The following is a 14,910-nucleotide window of genomic DNA, read 5'->3' on the forward strand; positions in this document are numbered from 1 at the left end:
GGTCGAGCTCCAGATCCATTTTTGACTTCACTTCATGCCATGTCAGCAATACGCGCAACCACGTGCCATTATGCTTTTGACGTATGTTTTGTACAGAAATAATTTTTTTAGAGTTCTGCGATTGCTAGACAGACATGTAAGACTACGCCCTATCGCAAGGGTCAATGTAGGAGCTACAGCTCGCTTCTTATCCTACAGGGCACAGTCTTATGCACTCATGGTAGGAAAGGTGAAAGGTAAATGTTTTCATTCTCAATATTCTGATTCTACAATCAAAACATTCCCATTTGTCCAACCAAGTAAACTATTCTTCCCGTTTTATTTTTGGACTACGGGCAATGCTTCCTATCCCTCGCTCCAGATTTGTGTCATTTCCACTGCTTCTTGAGCACACTATGCATCTACCACGCGCTCTTGCCTACGAGAGTTGCCACTGCCCGCAACTCGCCTCGACGCGAGCCCTGCCGCGACAGCGTTTGCATTCGGTCGCGCTTCCATCAGGGTCCGTCTGTGCACCAACTTCCCCTCCTACCACTTGTGATACTTCCACACCAACCCTTGTATAACCGCCTCATCGTATGCACCCAACTACTTGTTGGCTTTTTTGTTTGGGAATAGTTGCAGTCAAAATTGGCATTGCAGACCTACCTGCCCCTCCTTTACCCGCCACTGTACCATCTTGCTAGCTCTCGACTGTCCAACGCGTTCAGTGTCGCTAACAACAGTAAACAAACACAAGAGCATCCCACTCATGGCACTTGCCTGGCCCCACCAACTATAGCGAATTTGTTTACCACAACACTGACTACTGGTCTCTTTGGCGTTTGCACGCATACCCACATGCTCTTTGTACACATCTTAGAAAGCTTAATTAGCAGTCTACTCGCCTGATATAATCGCCATTGCAGCACTACTCAAGTGCGGCGCCTTGACAACTGCATTACACAACCCAAGAATATGGACTCCGTCTTCCATGGGCGTCCACCGTCCCGCCGCCGCATCCTCGGAGACGTTACAAACCGCGCTAATGAGGGTCTACACAGCCAGCAACGCGATGAAAAGCAAGTCAATGAAGACAAACCAGTCTCTATAACCCAGCAAATCCTTCAAAAAGATCCAGTAGTCACAAATGTTTCACTTGCAGTTCGCAACGGGCTTGGTTCTCCAGAAAACAAGCGTCTCTCAGCTGTTCAAGCCCGCGAAGGTCGCCCTCCAAACTCCAAGCGTGATTTGGAGATTTCCAACGCAAGCACTAATGCTTCCAGCTTCAACCGCCGTCTCAAGACACACATAGGCCCATGGCAGCTGGGCAGAACCATCGGTCGAGGCGGCTGCTCACGCGTACGACTTGTTAGGCATTCTGGAACTGGTCAATATGGTGCTGCAAAAATCATTTCCAAGGCCACAGCTGAGAAAGTTCGGGCGTTGAGTTTGGCCAATCTTATCCAGAGTGCTGAGCAGGATCCAACTCTATGCCATGATGGCAAGGTGATCCCTTTTGGATTGGAACGTGAGATCTGTATCATGAAGTTGTTGGATCACCCGAACATTGTCCGCCTGTTTGATATTTGGGAGAACCGTGATGAGCTGTAAGTTTCATTGATTACTCATTTTGAAGCCATTGTCTGACAAGCATCAGCTATCTCATCATGGAGTTTGTAGAAGGCGGAGAGCTTTTCGCCTACATTCAAGAACAGGGCGGTTTGATCGAAATACACGCTGTCCATATTTTCCGCCAGATGATCGCAGCTTTGACCTACTGCCATCGAATCAACATTCATCACCGCGATCTCAAACCCGAGAATATTTTGCTGGACAGAGACACTATGACAGTCAAGCTGGTTGATTTCGGCATGGCTGCCTTACAACCGGTCGGAAAGAAGCTCACCACACCTTGTGGAAGCCCGCATTACGCCGCCCCAGAAGTCATCAAGACCACATCCTACGATGGCGCAAAGGCAGATGTCTGGAGCTGTGGCGTCATCTTATTTGTTCTGCTTACCGGTGCGCCCCCTTTCAATTACTCGGGTGATGATCGCTACATGAAGCATCTATTTCGCGATATCGCACAGGCCAAGTATGTCATGCCTGACAATATCTCCAAAGAAGCTCAGGATCTCATCAGGAAGATCTTGGTGCCCGACCCCAAGCGCCGCATATCACTTGAGGAAATCTGGAATCATCCTTTCCTACGCAAGTACCAACAAGAGTTGAACTTTTTGGGAAACAATGCTCACCTCGATCATTGGACTGGCCCTTCTCCTGTCATAGCTGAGTGGACGGCGTTAGACCGGGCCACTGTTAATCGCGACATTCTGAGATATCTGCGTACGCTGTGGCATAGTGAGAAGGAAGAGAGCCTCATTCAAAAGTTGATCAGTCCAGAGTAAGCAATGTCTGTCACATTGTTGTGTTATCCTTTTACTAATAAGAATTTTAGATCAAACCAGGAAAAGTTCTTTTACGCTGCACTTCGCAAATACCATGCTGATCAATTGGAGAATTACCAGCCAAGCTCGCAGTATGCTGTTGCTCATTCAAACAGCGATCATCATCATCACAGTACACGTCACGCACCTACACCCTTGGAAATTTCAGAGCTTCCATTGAAGCATACCAAGCGCTCACAGTCCGCCTACTCGATTCTCAATAACGAGCATCTTTACTCAAAGCATAACCTCTATGAGACTCCAGCCTCCGAAGCGAGCTACGATCCTTACCGAGCCTCGCGGCAGCCTATAATGCCCGGTCCAGGAGATATACCTCTTAGCCAGCATGTTACTGTACATCGCGGACGTGGAAGCCGCAGTGAAAAGCCACGTCCCACTACAGCTCTGGGACACCGGGCCGGCAGCTCATTGCGCATTCAGACTCTGCGAAACAGATCTAAACGTAGTTATGCGACATCGCGCAGTTCTTCGAGTCGAAGCAGCCTGTCTTACCGCGCCTTTTCTGTCCAGAGGCGTTCGATGTCACGATCCTCGCTCATGAGCTCCCAATGGCCCAGCAGCCCGCCTGTTGTTTCTCGCCCTAGCGGTATAGGCAAGCGAGGTGTGAGCTTCTCGCATCTGCGCGATCGTCGGTCATCGGCTGCTACTGGTAGTAGTTGGCAGACTGAGGTTGGATCATGTACCGATTACATGGCTCACAGGCCTCACACCTTTATCGGATCGTATGAATCAGCCATGAGGGCTAGCACTGTCCGCTCGAACCCCAGATCAAAGGCTCTTGCTGGTACAGATACTCCACATCTAAAATTATATAAGCGGGAGAGCCCAACCAAATACATTCAGGGTGAGGTTCGGAAGGTCAGTATGGAGCTGGGCAAGGTCATGGAAGAGGCTTTTAATCGATCATCTGTCGGTTCAAGTGTCTACTCAGGCACATATACGTATAACAATGCCTCTCATTATGACAACCCTCCGACATCTTCCCCAAACACGCAGAATTTGAGCAGCAGCATACTTGCCACTCCCCCAGCTGCCATATGGTTGTCCCGAGAGCGACCTCTTCCACCTACACCGGCCGAGACTCCAAATACCTTTGTTCAGCGAAAGCTCGCAGAGACCCGTGCAGAAATCGCCCAAAGGATTATGGAGGATGAAACCACGGAACGTTATAACAACCTCCTTAAGAATCTCGATCGCTTGATGATGCCTGCAGCGATTGGAGGTAAGCGTATTGCTTCGGCCCCCACTAAGTCTCCTGAACATGGGCCACTACATATGATCCCAGAAGAGGTGAAGATTGACAATGGAGATGGGTCGGATAATCTGGTTACTCATCACCGGGTCTTCACTAATCCTGTTAGATCTCAGGGTCACCGTGTAGCACCAGACCAGCAGCAGACGATTCGCATTGTTAATGGATCGCCTAATCGTGTGGCGCCCCTAAACATTCGCAAGAAAAGCGGAGCAAGCCTGGACTCAAAGAAGGCTACTAAGGAGATGACTGTTGTGCCATTGTCTGCGCCGAATAGCAACTCAACAGTTTGCCCGTACCAAGACGTGCAGCATGATCCGTTTGCAGCAAGACTCGACAACGATGTCTCTATGCCTGCAAAGCAACACCCTGTGATCCGGAAAAAGAAGTCATGGTTTCGGCGAAACAATGATGAAAAGAACAAGGATCATGATGAAGAGGAGAACCAAGTTACGAAGCAATCAAACGGGCTACTCCAAATACCTGAGGCATGGCACGGTCTTAATGATCGTACCAAAAGGGACCCTCTGTCATTGATTAATGGCGGCCATCCAAAGCATAACCAGAAGCAATCAGGTGGAAGCAATGGGAGCGAGTTTCCTATGCGCCATGGCAACTCTAACCCTTCAAAGGGCGATAGCACAGCTCGCAAAGGTTTCCTTGCATTGTTCGGAAAGAAGTTCAAGAATAGCAAAAGAAATAGCCCGATGGAGCTAAGAGGTAAGTGAATAAAAGGTATTCGTGTCCTCACACCAACTGACGTTGCCTTAGAAATCAACTTTAGCTCCTCTTCTATCTCGTCCAACTTCGATCTGGGGCCCGACCGCAATAAGGATGTAGTTCGTATCGCCCCTCCTGAGATGCAGATGAACTGGCTATCACGCTTCCTGCATATCAAACCCGCTAGCAAAACTTTGTGCCTGCAAGTCGGTCGTGGCAAAGTTCGACAGGACTTTGTTCGTCTGCTGCGCGACTGGCAGCGCTTTGGCATTCAGGATGTGGTGTTAGATCGCAAGTCCAAGTCCATCAGTGCGCGCGTTGATAAAAATAATCGTAAGTACAACCCGTCATCGCAAGCATGTTTTGTATTCTGAGGGTGGCGTCTTCAAAACTGGCGGTTCGACATTGAAGCTTTGAGGGTGAAGCAGACACTGCAACGTAACGCCATTTTTCATTTTCTTATTGCTATACGAGGCCTGATGCTAACACATGCGCATAGACTTGAAAATCAAGCCCGTATCGTTTGTCATTGAACTCTTCGTCGTACTCGAACACGGGCGCCGCGCCAACCTCTGCCTTGCACGATTTACACAGACGCGCGGGGCAGCATCCAGCTTTCGCAAGGTCGTCGATATTATCGAGGACATCTGTCGCGCTCGCTGTATGCTGGTCGAAGATGAGCAAAAGAAAGCCTCGATGATGGAGGTCTTGGATTAGGATGCCAATATGGAGGCATGGGATGGTGTGGGCTGTTTGGATACCAGATGGCATACCTCTTATCCACTGGCCTGAGGAGCTGTGCGTTGAAATTGCTCATACCTTTAGTATCGTACAGCAGTGCGGGATGACTTGTATGCGCAAACTATACGCTGTACTGGATATCGACGGAACATGTTGCCTGCTTGCACACGATATCCGACCAAAAGTTATGCAACATCGCGATGTACACCAAGGCCATTGGTACGATTGTGCGATATCGGTACTAATTAGAGTTGATTTCTGCCTACCACCTTGGCTTCTAATTCGCATCAAGCGCTTTGTTCACACACACACACCACCCAGTAAAGTAACTGGCACTTAATACAGTAATGTCTTTTTGTACTCTTTTACTTCGCTTGCTCTAGGAGCATTAAACCCTATCAGTCTTGACATGAGGATTAGACTGCATTAGCTAAGACTTGTTTTGATTCTTTCTTCTTTTCCACAATGTTACGAAATAGCTCTACTGAACTCGATAATAATGAGACATGAACGGGATATGAACAGTGTATCAAGTAAGAAGTGACGTGCTTGTACCATTGAATCGACATTTAGGTATCCCCCCTGGTGGATGCCAGTGGTGTATGGAAGCCTTGATGGAATACACATCAGCCATCCTTGTTCCCCTTCCCTTGGGCATACTCACGACTCGTGTTGGCAGCAGCATTCATTGTTTCGTAAGGACATGGTATTGTATTTGCCCTACGGCGCCAGACGCTTCAGTGTATGGTGGGTCAGTGTCCAGTAGTAGAAAAACACCGATTCCAGAAGCAAAACAGGTCAGCCATGAAGAGTGCCATTTCCATTCATTCCATTTTTCCGCGGTTTATCGGAAACAGAGATTCAGAGAGTAAAGGGAAACACCGAGTCATTCCGAAAAACCAGCCATAACCCAGACTATGCACGCCGTACCAATTCCCCGCTTTAGCTTAACGAGTCCTTGCCTGCACCTTTGGTGCGGCACCCTTGGCACCCTGCTTGCTGACCTTGGCGGCGTTGCCTCGTGCGGATGCAGCGGCGTTCTTGGCCTTCTCAGCCTTCTTCGCTGACTCGGCGGCGGCCTTCTTCTCCTTGCCCTCCTTGACGGCGGCGCTGCGAGCAGCAGCACGGGCCTCGGGACGTTGGCTGCGGCGCTCCTTGATCACATCGAGAGAGGCACCGACGATGGCACGCTGGTGCTTGACTGTGCGACGGGTACGCTTCTTGGCGACTTCCTGTTGTGGTGACGGTGGTTAGCATAGTTCGCAATCGTATGGTGGTGATGTATAGACTGTGAAGGGACAGCAACGACAACACGATAACATCGACACCGGTGATGCTCCCTATCCCCTGTACATCTTCCGCAGTTTATACTGATGTCATCCTTCACTGCTGTCCCAAATACACGTCCCAACGTTGAATATGCATATGAAAATGGGCGGCGACTAACCTCAGAGATACCCTTCTTGTGCGCCCTTCGGTAGAGAGTGGTCCAGTGAATCTTGCGAGGGTTCTTGCGCTGGAGGAAAAGGGACTCGCTCTTGCCGTTCTGGAAGCGGAAGATCTTGCTGTCACCACGGATGTAAAGCTTGCCCTGTATATGCCATCAGCCAATGCCCGACCCATTATGGTATCCCCATCATCCCCCTCCGCCAGGTGTTCGCTTTGTTGCGGCGCGATGGCGGAATGTCGACCTCTGGCAGCGGCGGACGGCGGGACACGGGAGCGGCATTGTAACGCACCTTGCCCGGGTAGATCTTTTGACCGCTGAAGGAATCGTCGTAGGTACGCATGTTGGCGGTGTTGGCGTGATACCTGTGTGTTAGTCGTGGGGTTGTCGTCGGTCGCGAATTGTGTGCAATATTGGAGTTGGGACCTGTGGGCGAGCGAGCTGTCTAGTCTGGAAGCGGTTAAAACCTTGGCACACCGCCACTGTGGCTGGTCCACAATGCTATCATCACATGTGCAGCCGCAACGCAGGTAGTAATCATGTCATCTACATTCTGGAAGATCTTCATTTTTGCATTTACTTCAAAATAATCAATCAAATATTGGGGTATAAAACTGACAACTCTATCTCTGCATCCCGCTGTGCCCAATCCTCAAAATGCGCTGAGACCATACACTCTCCTCGGTCACCGTCGAAGCCCTCGTTTCCATTCAACAACTCGATGACTTCATTCCACTGAGCACTATTCAGCCCGTCGCATTCATCGATCAGATGATTCAGCTCATCGAATAGTGCTTGAGTACGCCTTTCTTCATCATCTAAGGAACCGCCTTTCCAAAGTTCATCATCACATGTATCTTCGACCACCTCTCGCTCCTCTGACCACTCCTCTGGCGAATATTCATAGCTCGGGATTTCTGGCGAGAGACTTTGGGCGATATTTGAAGGGATGCTGTTTTGGATATCTTGACTCGAGTTCAGGCTCTCCACATCGTCATCCGCAAATTTATCCTTGGTGTACAGGTTGCTCAATGTCTGAATGAGTAATCTCAGGGGTGGTTTCGATGTATCGAATGACGGTTTTGTGCTCGAAATTGTGGCATATGATTGAGAAGCCAGCAGCGACACATTGGTGACAACTGTGCGGACGACTATCGGTATAGCCCAAGGAAGCTCGAGGAGCTCAGAGAGAACAAAAAGAAATAACTGTGTTGATTCAGGTCGAGAAAATCCAATTGTGAAGGCGGACTCCTTGTACATGGCATCAAGTGTTCCAGAAAGCTTATCTACGCTCCTGTCAGGATGCGAGTAAGATGCTGCCGATACAAATAGGCTTACCGAAGGCAGAAGTAAAGCTAAAGTAGCTCAACAGCGCCGGCAATTGTTCTTCGAACCCATGGAGCCTACCTGCATACAAAAAAGCAATGACGCCACCAATGACCTTGTGTTTCAAGTGACTGTTCGCAATGGACGTGGCTAGTAACGATAGGATGGCGGTGAAGGGGCCAAGCGGGAGAAACGACACTATTGGTCCGGCTAGTACCACACTTGCAGCAGTAACAGCTGTCTTCGCAGCCTTTGTAGCATTTTTGATTGGCAATCACCGGGTCATCAGACCTACTTTACTCATGACTGCATTTTTCCACTCGTCCCGACGACGCGCTTTCTTTTTTGGTTGTTTCATGATTGTGAGTGCGTTGTTCGCTGGAATATTGGACTTGCAACTTGCGGTACTGGTAAGAAACGATCACGGGAATGGTCAGAGGACCAGAAGAGCATGGTTGAATAAGGTATTTTGACTGGGCAACCCTGGATTGGAAGCGGTGAATATGAAGTACACAAAACGAATGGTGAGGTCTCGGCCCTCACCGCTAATGACAGCCCTATCCGGGAAGTGATCGAGCGATACAACAGCTGCTCTGGCATACTCACGTTTCGCGTAGGCTTTGTAAGGTCGCACCAATTCTTTCAAGTTGGCGAAAGCTCCGTAGAGGTTAGTGGGGTCGCGCTGCCAAGAAAACTGGTTGGTTGCTGCTGTGACGTAGGGAGACTTCCATGCCGACCTGATTGCTGATGAGTTATGCAACTGCAACAGTGATCTCCTTTACTTTTTGAGCGGACAGCATGTTGGCCAGACCAACGTGTTCTATAATCACTATGAAATATTTATCCCAACTGAAGACTGGGGGCTAATATCAAGGAGCTATTAGGATTTACATCCGAATCGCCCGCATCAGTAACTTCTGCTTTGTGCAGATGATCAGTCAAACTAACGTCCTTGAGTATACATAGCCGGGAGCTCATGACATCACTATACGTACTTTTGGCTCTGGTACACTTTACCTATTTTTGTCCAGGCTGAGTGCTAGACAACAGAATGTGAGGCGAATGGTACACTAGGATAAGCGAGCCTTTGTCGCCTACCGCCGAGGTCTCTGGGCTTGAACGTTACAGCATCACTTTCATATCAAGCATTCAACTGGCTCCAAAGTATGAATAGCGTTCCCACGATCGTGAACTAACTGCGTCTACTTGGTAGGGCTCACAAACACGTGCGCGTCACCGCTACGCCAAAAGTGCCATGCTACATTCTGAAGAAGATACAACACGGCGTCGCAAGCACCAGAAATCCTAGTCAAGTTTCACGATTCCGCTATCCTGCCTATCATAATATCGGTATTCGGATCTCCTGCGAGTTCTTTCCCGCCACAGCCGCACACTACATGTCATGTGTCAAGAACATGAATCGCTAGCTCGCTGTCAGCCTCTCCCGAGATACGGCATCCCGAGAGCAACATCATCGCGTCGACTATGTTGACGAGGCTTCTTTTCCCTTCTTCACCACCATGCTTGGGGCTTCAAAGGCTTCAAAACCAACCTTGTCCAAACATTCACATGTGATCAGTGAGAAGATATCCCAAAAAGTCTAAACCAGTTTTTAATGTGATCAAGGAGAGACCAGAAGGTCTACTTGCAACATACAAATCAAGTCTATTTCTCAAGAGTATGCAGCAAGCCAAATGTCGTAACACCGTTCCAAAAATGGACACCTCTTATTCTCAACCGAGTACATTGATCCTCAGTATTACCAATTACAACCAGGCCCTTTTCGGCCCTTCTATTCTAGTATAACACAACAACAATCATGTCCCAAAACATCTATCTTCGACCTTGTCAAAAGTTTTTACTTCCAAACTAACCCCAGGATATCGCCCCAAAAATCTTTCAACAAAAAAATACAAGAAGAATAAGTAAAACAAAGGCGTTTTCATCTCAATACCATGCTTTTAAGCCTTGGATGAAGCACCAAGCCCCTCAACACCCGCAAACGCAGCACTGAGATCCTGCTCTACACTTCCACCGCTAACACCAACACCGCCAATCAGTCTTCCATTGAGGTAAATAGGGAGACCGCCTCCAAAGACAATAAGACCTCCGTTGCTGTTCTCGGCGCTGTAAAGCGGGGCGCCGGGCTGAACGGCAGCGTAGAGGTCTCCGCTACTAAGGCCGTTGAAGAGAACGGCAGTGCGGGCCTTCTTCTGGCTGATATCTATGGAGCCGAGGTATGCGTTGTCCATGCGGTGGAAAGCGACGAGCATGCCGGCTGGGTCGACAATGGCAATGTTTTCTGGGATCTGGAGCGCGGTGGCGTTTGCGATGGCGGCTTTGATGACAGTCTGGGCTTGGTCGGCGGAGATGACGAAGCGCTGTGCAGGCATGCTGCCAATGCCGTTTGTGTTGTTCATCTGGGCGACGGGTGGTGCTGGTGCTGGTGCTGGGCCGGGGCCTGGTTGTGCGGATGCAAGAGCCGACAGAGAGGCGATGCTGACGATGGTGGAGAGGAAATGCATGGTTGGCAGTGTATAGTAGATTGAAAATATAGAGGGTAAAAGAAGGCGGATCCTTTGTCGAGCAAGGGGAACTCGAGTTTCTGGGGATGAGCAGGTGTGTAGTATGCGACTTGAGGGTTCCTTAAAGAAGAAAGTGATGTGCGGATATGCTTTCGATGATCAATAGTAGTTCCGGATGATCGTTTTGCTTGCTATGCAGACTGCAGTCTCCGTTTACTTTATACAATGGGACATGTGCAGGGCCTGGCCATACCGAGTGCTAAAAGTCTTGTCTTGACCAAGTCCTAACGTCCGCATCTGGTCAAACCCCCTAATGCTCGCTCGTTCGTCTAGCTAACTGTCACCCGCCCCGACTAACTCCATAGCCCGCTGACCCTTGTACCTAGCAATGACCACTCACAATCTCTCCGCTATGAGTGACATTTGCCGGATTCGCCAGGCGTGCATCATCAGCGGCTCAGCCTTTCGCTAGGTGTATGAAGTATCTTCTGCCTTATGGGTTCTCTCCAAAGCACCGGCTACTCAAACACGCCTCAATACCTATGAGGCTTTGCGGTTCCACATTAATGGCAATTCAGGCCACCCGGCGTACATAGGAAACTCAACATTTCACACTTTCGAAAATTTCCTTCCGCAGCTAGGCAGGGCCGGTGAACGCTTCTTTCTTGTTACCAAGGGTCTGGGTCCCGTCTCGGAGGCGCTATCAATCTGTGCCAGCAAAGAGAAAAACTAGATTGCAGGGCGGCACCGCGTGGCAAGGAGGCTCGAAATGGGCGACGGCCCCGTCCGGTTAGGCTTGTTGAGGTTTGGTTGCCAGTGGCGCTCGGGCCGGCGCTACTTAGTGTGCGATGGGATCTGTTGCCCCCGATCCGAACTTGAGCCGTGGCTGCGACAAGGAGACCGTTGCTAGTTGCAAGTGCTTTGTTGCAAGAGTGGTCCTAGAGCACCACCAGGCCCGCCATCTATTTGAGATGATGGAGAGCATCGTGAACATGATGTGGTGGAGACGGTGAAGAGCGTCGGATGAAGGTATGCGATGTTGCCCGACAAGGGAAGAGCTGGCTAAAAGTAGTGACTGTGGCGCTTTTTTTATATTCATCCAGACTCGAGCATGTCACTATTTTCACCTCTCTACTACCACCGCCATAATGATCGTGCACGCGGATACATCTTTCCGCAAGAAACATCACAGTTCTTGGTAGGCCCCTCGTCAACTGCACATACATATGAATCTGCCGAAAAAAATACATCACGACACACCGACAAAAGCCATGCCCTACCGCGGCATAGGCTCGTATGTCTCGCTCCTTTCCATGCTTTCAACCGCATCTCTCGCGGTAATCCTGGTCTTTTCCGTCACGCCGTCCATTTTCCCAACCGCAGCAAATCTCTCCTTCCACAGCGCCCATCGATCTTTGCTGAACTCGGCCTTACCTTTCCATAGTTCCCCGCCTCGTGCGGGGTTACCTTGCTTGGGATCGGCAGGTGTGAGGTCCTTTTCTAAGCGGAAGAGCTGGCGTCCATTTCCGAAGATCCAAGCGGCGGCAGCGGGGACATACGCGTCGTATTGCTGATTGGCCGTTGCAGAGGGGTCGTCCACGAGGGGTGTTTCAAGTGCGGTTCGCATCGACCAGATGGCATATATCCAGAGATCTTGCAGCCCCTTTTGCGTTACACGAGCATAGAAGAAGTTCATGTTTGCCCATGCTTCCACCTCTTGGTCGAAGAAGCCGTCGTGAGCGACTGGAGCGTCGTTGTAGGCTTCACGGCAGGCCATTCCAAAGTCGGTCATTTCGCTGTAGAGGTAGTTGTAGATTTCGTTGTTTGGTATAGAGTGCTCCTTGAACGCCTTGATCAAGTCGACTAGTTTGTCGTGGTTGTGAGACTCTGCATTTTCACGGCATGACAAGCGTCGTGCTGAGTGAATGATGCTATACCAAAGGTCCATGAAATCTACGTCATCGAGATGGGAAGAGTTGATTTTCTCATCAATAGGCCCGAACAAGAGCGATGCCGTCTCGCTCAAGTCGATTCTCTCGTTGAGATAGTCTTGCACGGCCGAATAAGCCCCACTTCCATCTTTTGGACGAAACCACCCTCTAATTTTTGCCATTTCGTTAATCCGCTGGGTGCCATTTTCTACAGAAGCGAGAACCTCGCGAATCTGCTCGTTTTGCTTCTGCAAGACAAATTAGACACGTCTACGCAATAGAGTCCTGACAAAAATTACCGCTACGCGAGACATGGCTCTGATGGATGTGGACAGGAAGTTGGAGCCAGTGCCAGGGGAACCCCCAAGATTTAGTTTGTGACTGTTCGTGGTGATGTCATAAACTGAGGCTGTGCGGCTGGTCCTGAAAAAGAAAACACGTGCGTATGCTCGTAAGACGACTGGAAGTCTACGCCAGGTCTGTCGTGGCCCGCCCAGAGATATATCGCTAACAAGACACGTGTACACTGAGGGTAAACCGTACCGGGGCATAATCCGGAATCCAAGCAAAACACATGTATTTGTTAGCGCGCAAAGTGTCTCTATTTTTCAGTACTTTTTCTGCGGGGTAAGTGTCAACATTGCGATTGCCCTGACTTCTAAATCAGGAACAGTGTGATTTGTTCCACACGTATTGCATCTACAGTTGAAGTCATGCTTTCGTATGTCTATTTCTTGGAGTTTGCAGTTCACAACCTTGCGCCTTTCTCACGCTTCACCAAAAACCTTAAATCTTTCCTGAGAATCTTTCCACTGGGACTCTTCGGGACCTCATCCACGAACACCACTCCACCCCTCAACTGCTTGTATCCTGCCGCATTTCTCTTCACATACTCCACAACATCGCGCGCACTGATCCTTTCCTTATCCTTAGCCTTAGCAGCGACAACATACGCCCTAGGAACCTCATTAAGACCATCATCAGCCTCGACTCCAATAACGGCCGCATCCAAAATATCTGGGTGGCTCACTAATACAGCCTCCAGCTCTGCAGGTGCAACCTGTAAGCCCTTGTACTTGATTAATTCCTTCTTACGGTCAACAATGTAAAACAGCCCGTTGCGGAACTTTGCAATGTCGCCAGTGTGAAACCAGTCTTCTGTAAAGGATTCCTTGGTAGCAGCATCGTTCTGGTAGTATCCTTTGCACACCACAGGCCCTTTGATAAGAATCTCTCCTGACCTTCCTAGCTCGACATCTCGGCCGTCGTCATCGACAAGACGGGCAAGCATATTCGGCACCAGAGGGCCTACAGACCCAGTGTCGTCGTGCATGCCCGCTGGCATGATTGTTGCACTTCCTGTCGTTTCGGATAGCCCCCACGTCTGATCGATGAAGCAATCTGGACCACCTAGCTTTTGGCTAGCTGCATACTGCAAGTCCTTTCCCAGCGGTGCAGCACCGCTAACTACAAGCTCCAGAGTCTGGAACTGGTCTGTTACCTGGGCCGACTTTGCAATGAGCAGGAATATGGGCGGCACAGTGAAGAAGAAAGTGATGCGGAATCTCCTATTGCATTCGAGGAACTGAGCAAAGTCGAACTTTGCCATCCAGTAAACAGAGCCACCCATGTAGAACGCGTTGAGGAGGTAACCCTGAATGCCAGCGATATGTGCAATGGGTAAATGAGCGACTGTTCTATACTTGAAGTCCGGCCGCTTCTCTGACATCCATGACTTGATCAGGTCACCTGTCGTTACAGTCTCGGCTACCAAGTTTCGATGAGAGATCTTGACACCTAACACCAGGGTCAGCACGTGTATGGACCCCTTGGAGTCTTCCTCCCTCTTACCTTTTGGCAGCCCAGTAGTCCCAGAGCTATAAATCAGCACAGCAAGGCTATCCTCCAACTCCCGCGGATCGGTAATCCTCCTCCAAGCCAACCTATCCCCATCATCAATCAAATTCTCATCCAACCCCCCATTTTCTTGCACAATCCTCAAACTCCAATCTCTCTCCTCACTCATAACAAGTACTCTGCCCCCTCCATTCCTCCCCCATCCCGCGCCCTCAGCAGCCCCGATAGCAACATCCCTCATCCCCTCAACAGCAACAAGAACCTTAGACCCAGCATCTTGAATCTGCTTGCACAGCTCACCAGCCGTACTTGCCGCAGAAGCAGCAGAGAACACGCCTCCAGCGCCAATGACGCCGTACGCAAGCGCAGGAAGCAAATAATGCCCCGTTGAAATCACCGAGCACACATCCTTCCCCGCTCTATTCACCCCAATGCCAAAGTGCTTGCGTAGCGCTGCAGACGTCGCTTCCGTCAAGACGCGAGCCCGCGATGTCGTCAGAACCAAGCTTGGATCTGCAGCGGATATGTGAATGGGTGTATCCGGCTTTGCTAGCCCGATGCCCGAATCTGCATAAGCATTATGTGTTTAGTAAGGGCTGTGTATGTATGTATTTCCAAGTTTTCTTATGTAGGTGATGGACTTGGGGGGGGGGGGGGGGGG

General features: G+C 49.9%; 6 protein-coding genes across 6 annotated transcripts in view; 1 reads left to right on the forward strand and 5 right to left on the reverse strand.

The window, feature by feature from the left end:
* Positions 1 to 957: 957 nt before the first annotated feature.
* Positions 958 to 5,381, forward strand: COCSADRAFT_340967 (uncharacterized protein; the record flags this gene model as incomplete). Its single annotated transcript, XM_007696357.1, has 6 exons — positions 958 to 1,589; positions 1,640 to 2,386; positions 2,441 to 3,956; positions 4,014 to 4,422; positions 4,474 to 4,755; positions 4,922 to 5,381. 6 exons carry the CDS (start codon positions 958 to 960, stop codon positions 5,137 to 5,139), a joined length of 3,804 nt encoding a protein of 1,267 aa, XP_007694547.1. The 3' UTR covers positions 5,140 to 5,381.
* Positions 5,382 to 6,072: 691 nt separating this feature from the next.
* On the reverse strand, positions 6,073 to 7,032 carry COCSADRAFT_206602 (uncharacterized protein). The gene is made up of 3 exons (XM_007696358.1): positions 6,903 to 7,032; positions 6,611 to 6,754; positions 6,073 to 6,395 (listed from the first exon to the last, which is right to left on the reverse strand). Exons 1-3 carry the CDS (start codon positions 6,951 to 6,953, stop codon positions 6,111 to 6,113), a joined length of 480 nt encoding a protein of 159 aa, XP_007694548.1. The 5' UTR covers positions 6,954 to 7,032; the 3' UTR covers positions 6,073 to 6,110.
* Positions 7,033 to 7,172: 140 nt separating this feature from the next.
* On the reverse strand, positions 7,173 to 7,953 carry COCSADRAFT_31893 (uncharacterized protein). The gene has a single exon (XM_007695953.1). The coding sequence runs from the start codon at positions 7,868 to 7,870 to the stop codon at positions 7,205 to 7,207; it is 666 nt and encodes a 221-aa protein (XP_007694143.1). The 5' UTR covers positions 7,871 to 7,953; the 3' UTR covers positions 7,173 to 7,204.
* A 1,573-nt stretch (positions 7,954 to 9,526) lies between these two features.
* Positions 9,527 to 10,744, reverse strand: COCSADRAFT_31894 (uncharacterized protein). The gene has a single exon (XM_007695954.1). It carries the CDS (start codon positions 10,459 to 10,461, stop codon positions 9,898 to 9,900), a length of 564 nt encoding a protein of 187 aa, XP_007694144.1. The 5' UTR covers positions 10,462 to 10,744; the 3' UTR covers positions 9,527 to 9,897.
* Positions 10,745 to 11,430: 686 nt separating this feature from the next.
* On the reverse strand, positions 11,431 to 12,939 carry COCSADRAFT_130537 (uncharacterized protein). The gene is made up of 2 exons (XM_007696359.1): positions 12,692 to 12,939; positions 11,431 to 12,640 (listed from the first exon to the last, which is right to left on the reverse strand). The coding sequence occupies exons 1-2, from the start codon at positions 12,704 to 12,706 to the stop codon at positions 11,738 to 11,740; spliced, it is 918 nt and encodes a 305-aa protein (XP_007694549.1). The 5' UTR covers positions 12,707 to 12,939; the 3' UTR covers positions 11,431 to 11,737.
* A 166-nt stretch (positions 12,940 to 13,105) lies between these two features.
* COCSADRAFT_206639 (uncharacterized protein) overlaps positions 13,106 to 14,910 on the reverse strand; it is a 3,154-nt gene continuing 1,349 nt past the window's right edge. The window contains exons 2-3 of the mRNA XM_007696360.1: positions 14,244 to 14,816; positions 13,106 to 14,189 (exon numbers count right to left, since the gene is read on the reverse strand). Of these exons, the coding sequence (XP_007694550.1) occupies positions 13,141 to 14,189; positions 14,244 to 14,816 (1,622 nt within the window). The 3' untranslated portion in view covers positions 13,106 to 13,140. The remainder of the gene's footprint in view (positions 14,190 to 14,243; positions 14,817 to 14,910) is intronic.

The sequence above is a fragment of the Bipolaris sorokiniana genome, assembly GCF_000338995.1.
Source record: "Bipolaris sorokiniana ND90Pr unplaced genomic scaffold COCSAscaffold_1, whole genome shotgun sequence".
Taxonomy (NCBI): Eukaryota; Fungi; Ascomycota; class Dothideomycetes; order Pleosporales; family Pleosporaceae; genus Bipolaris; species Bipolaris sorokiniana.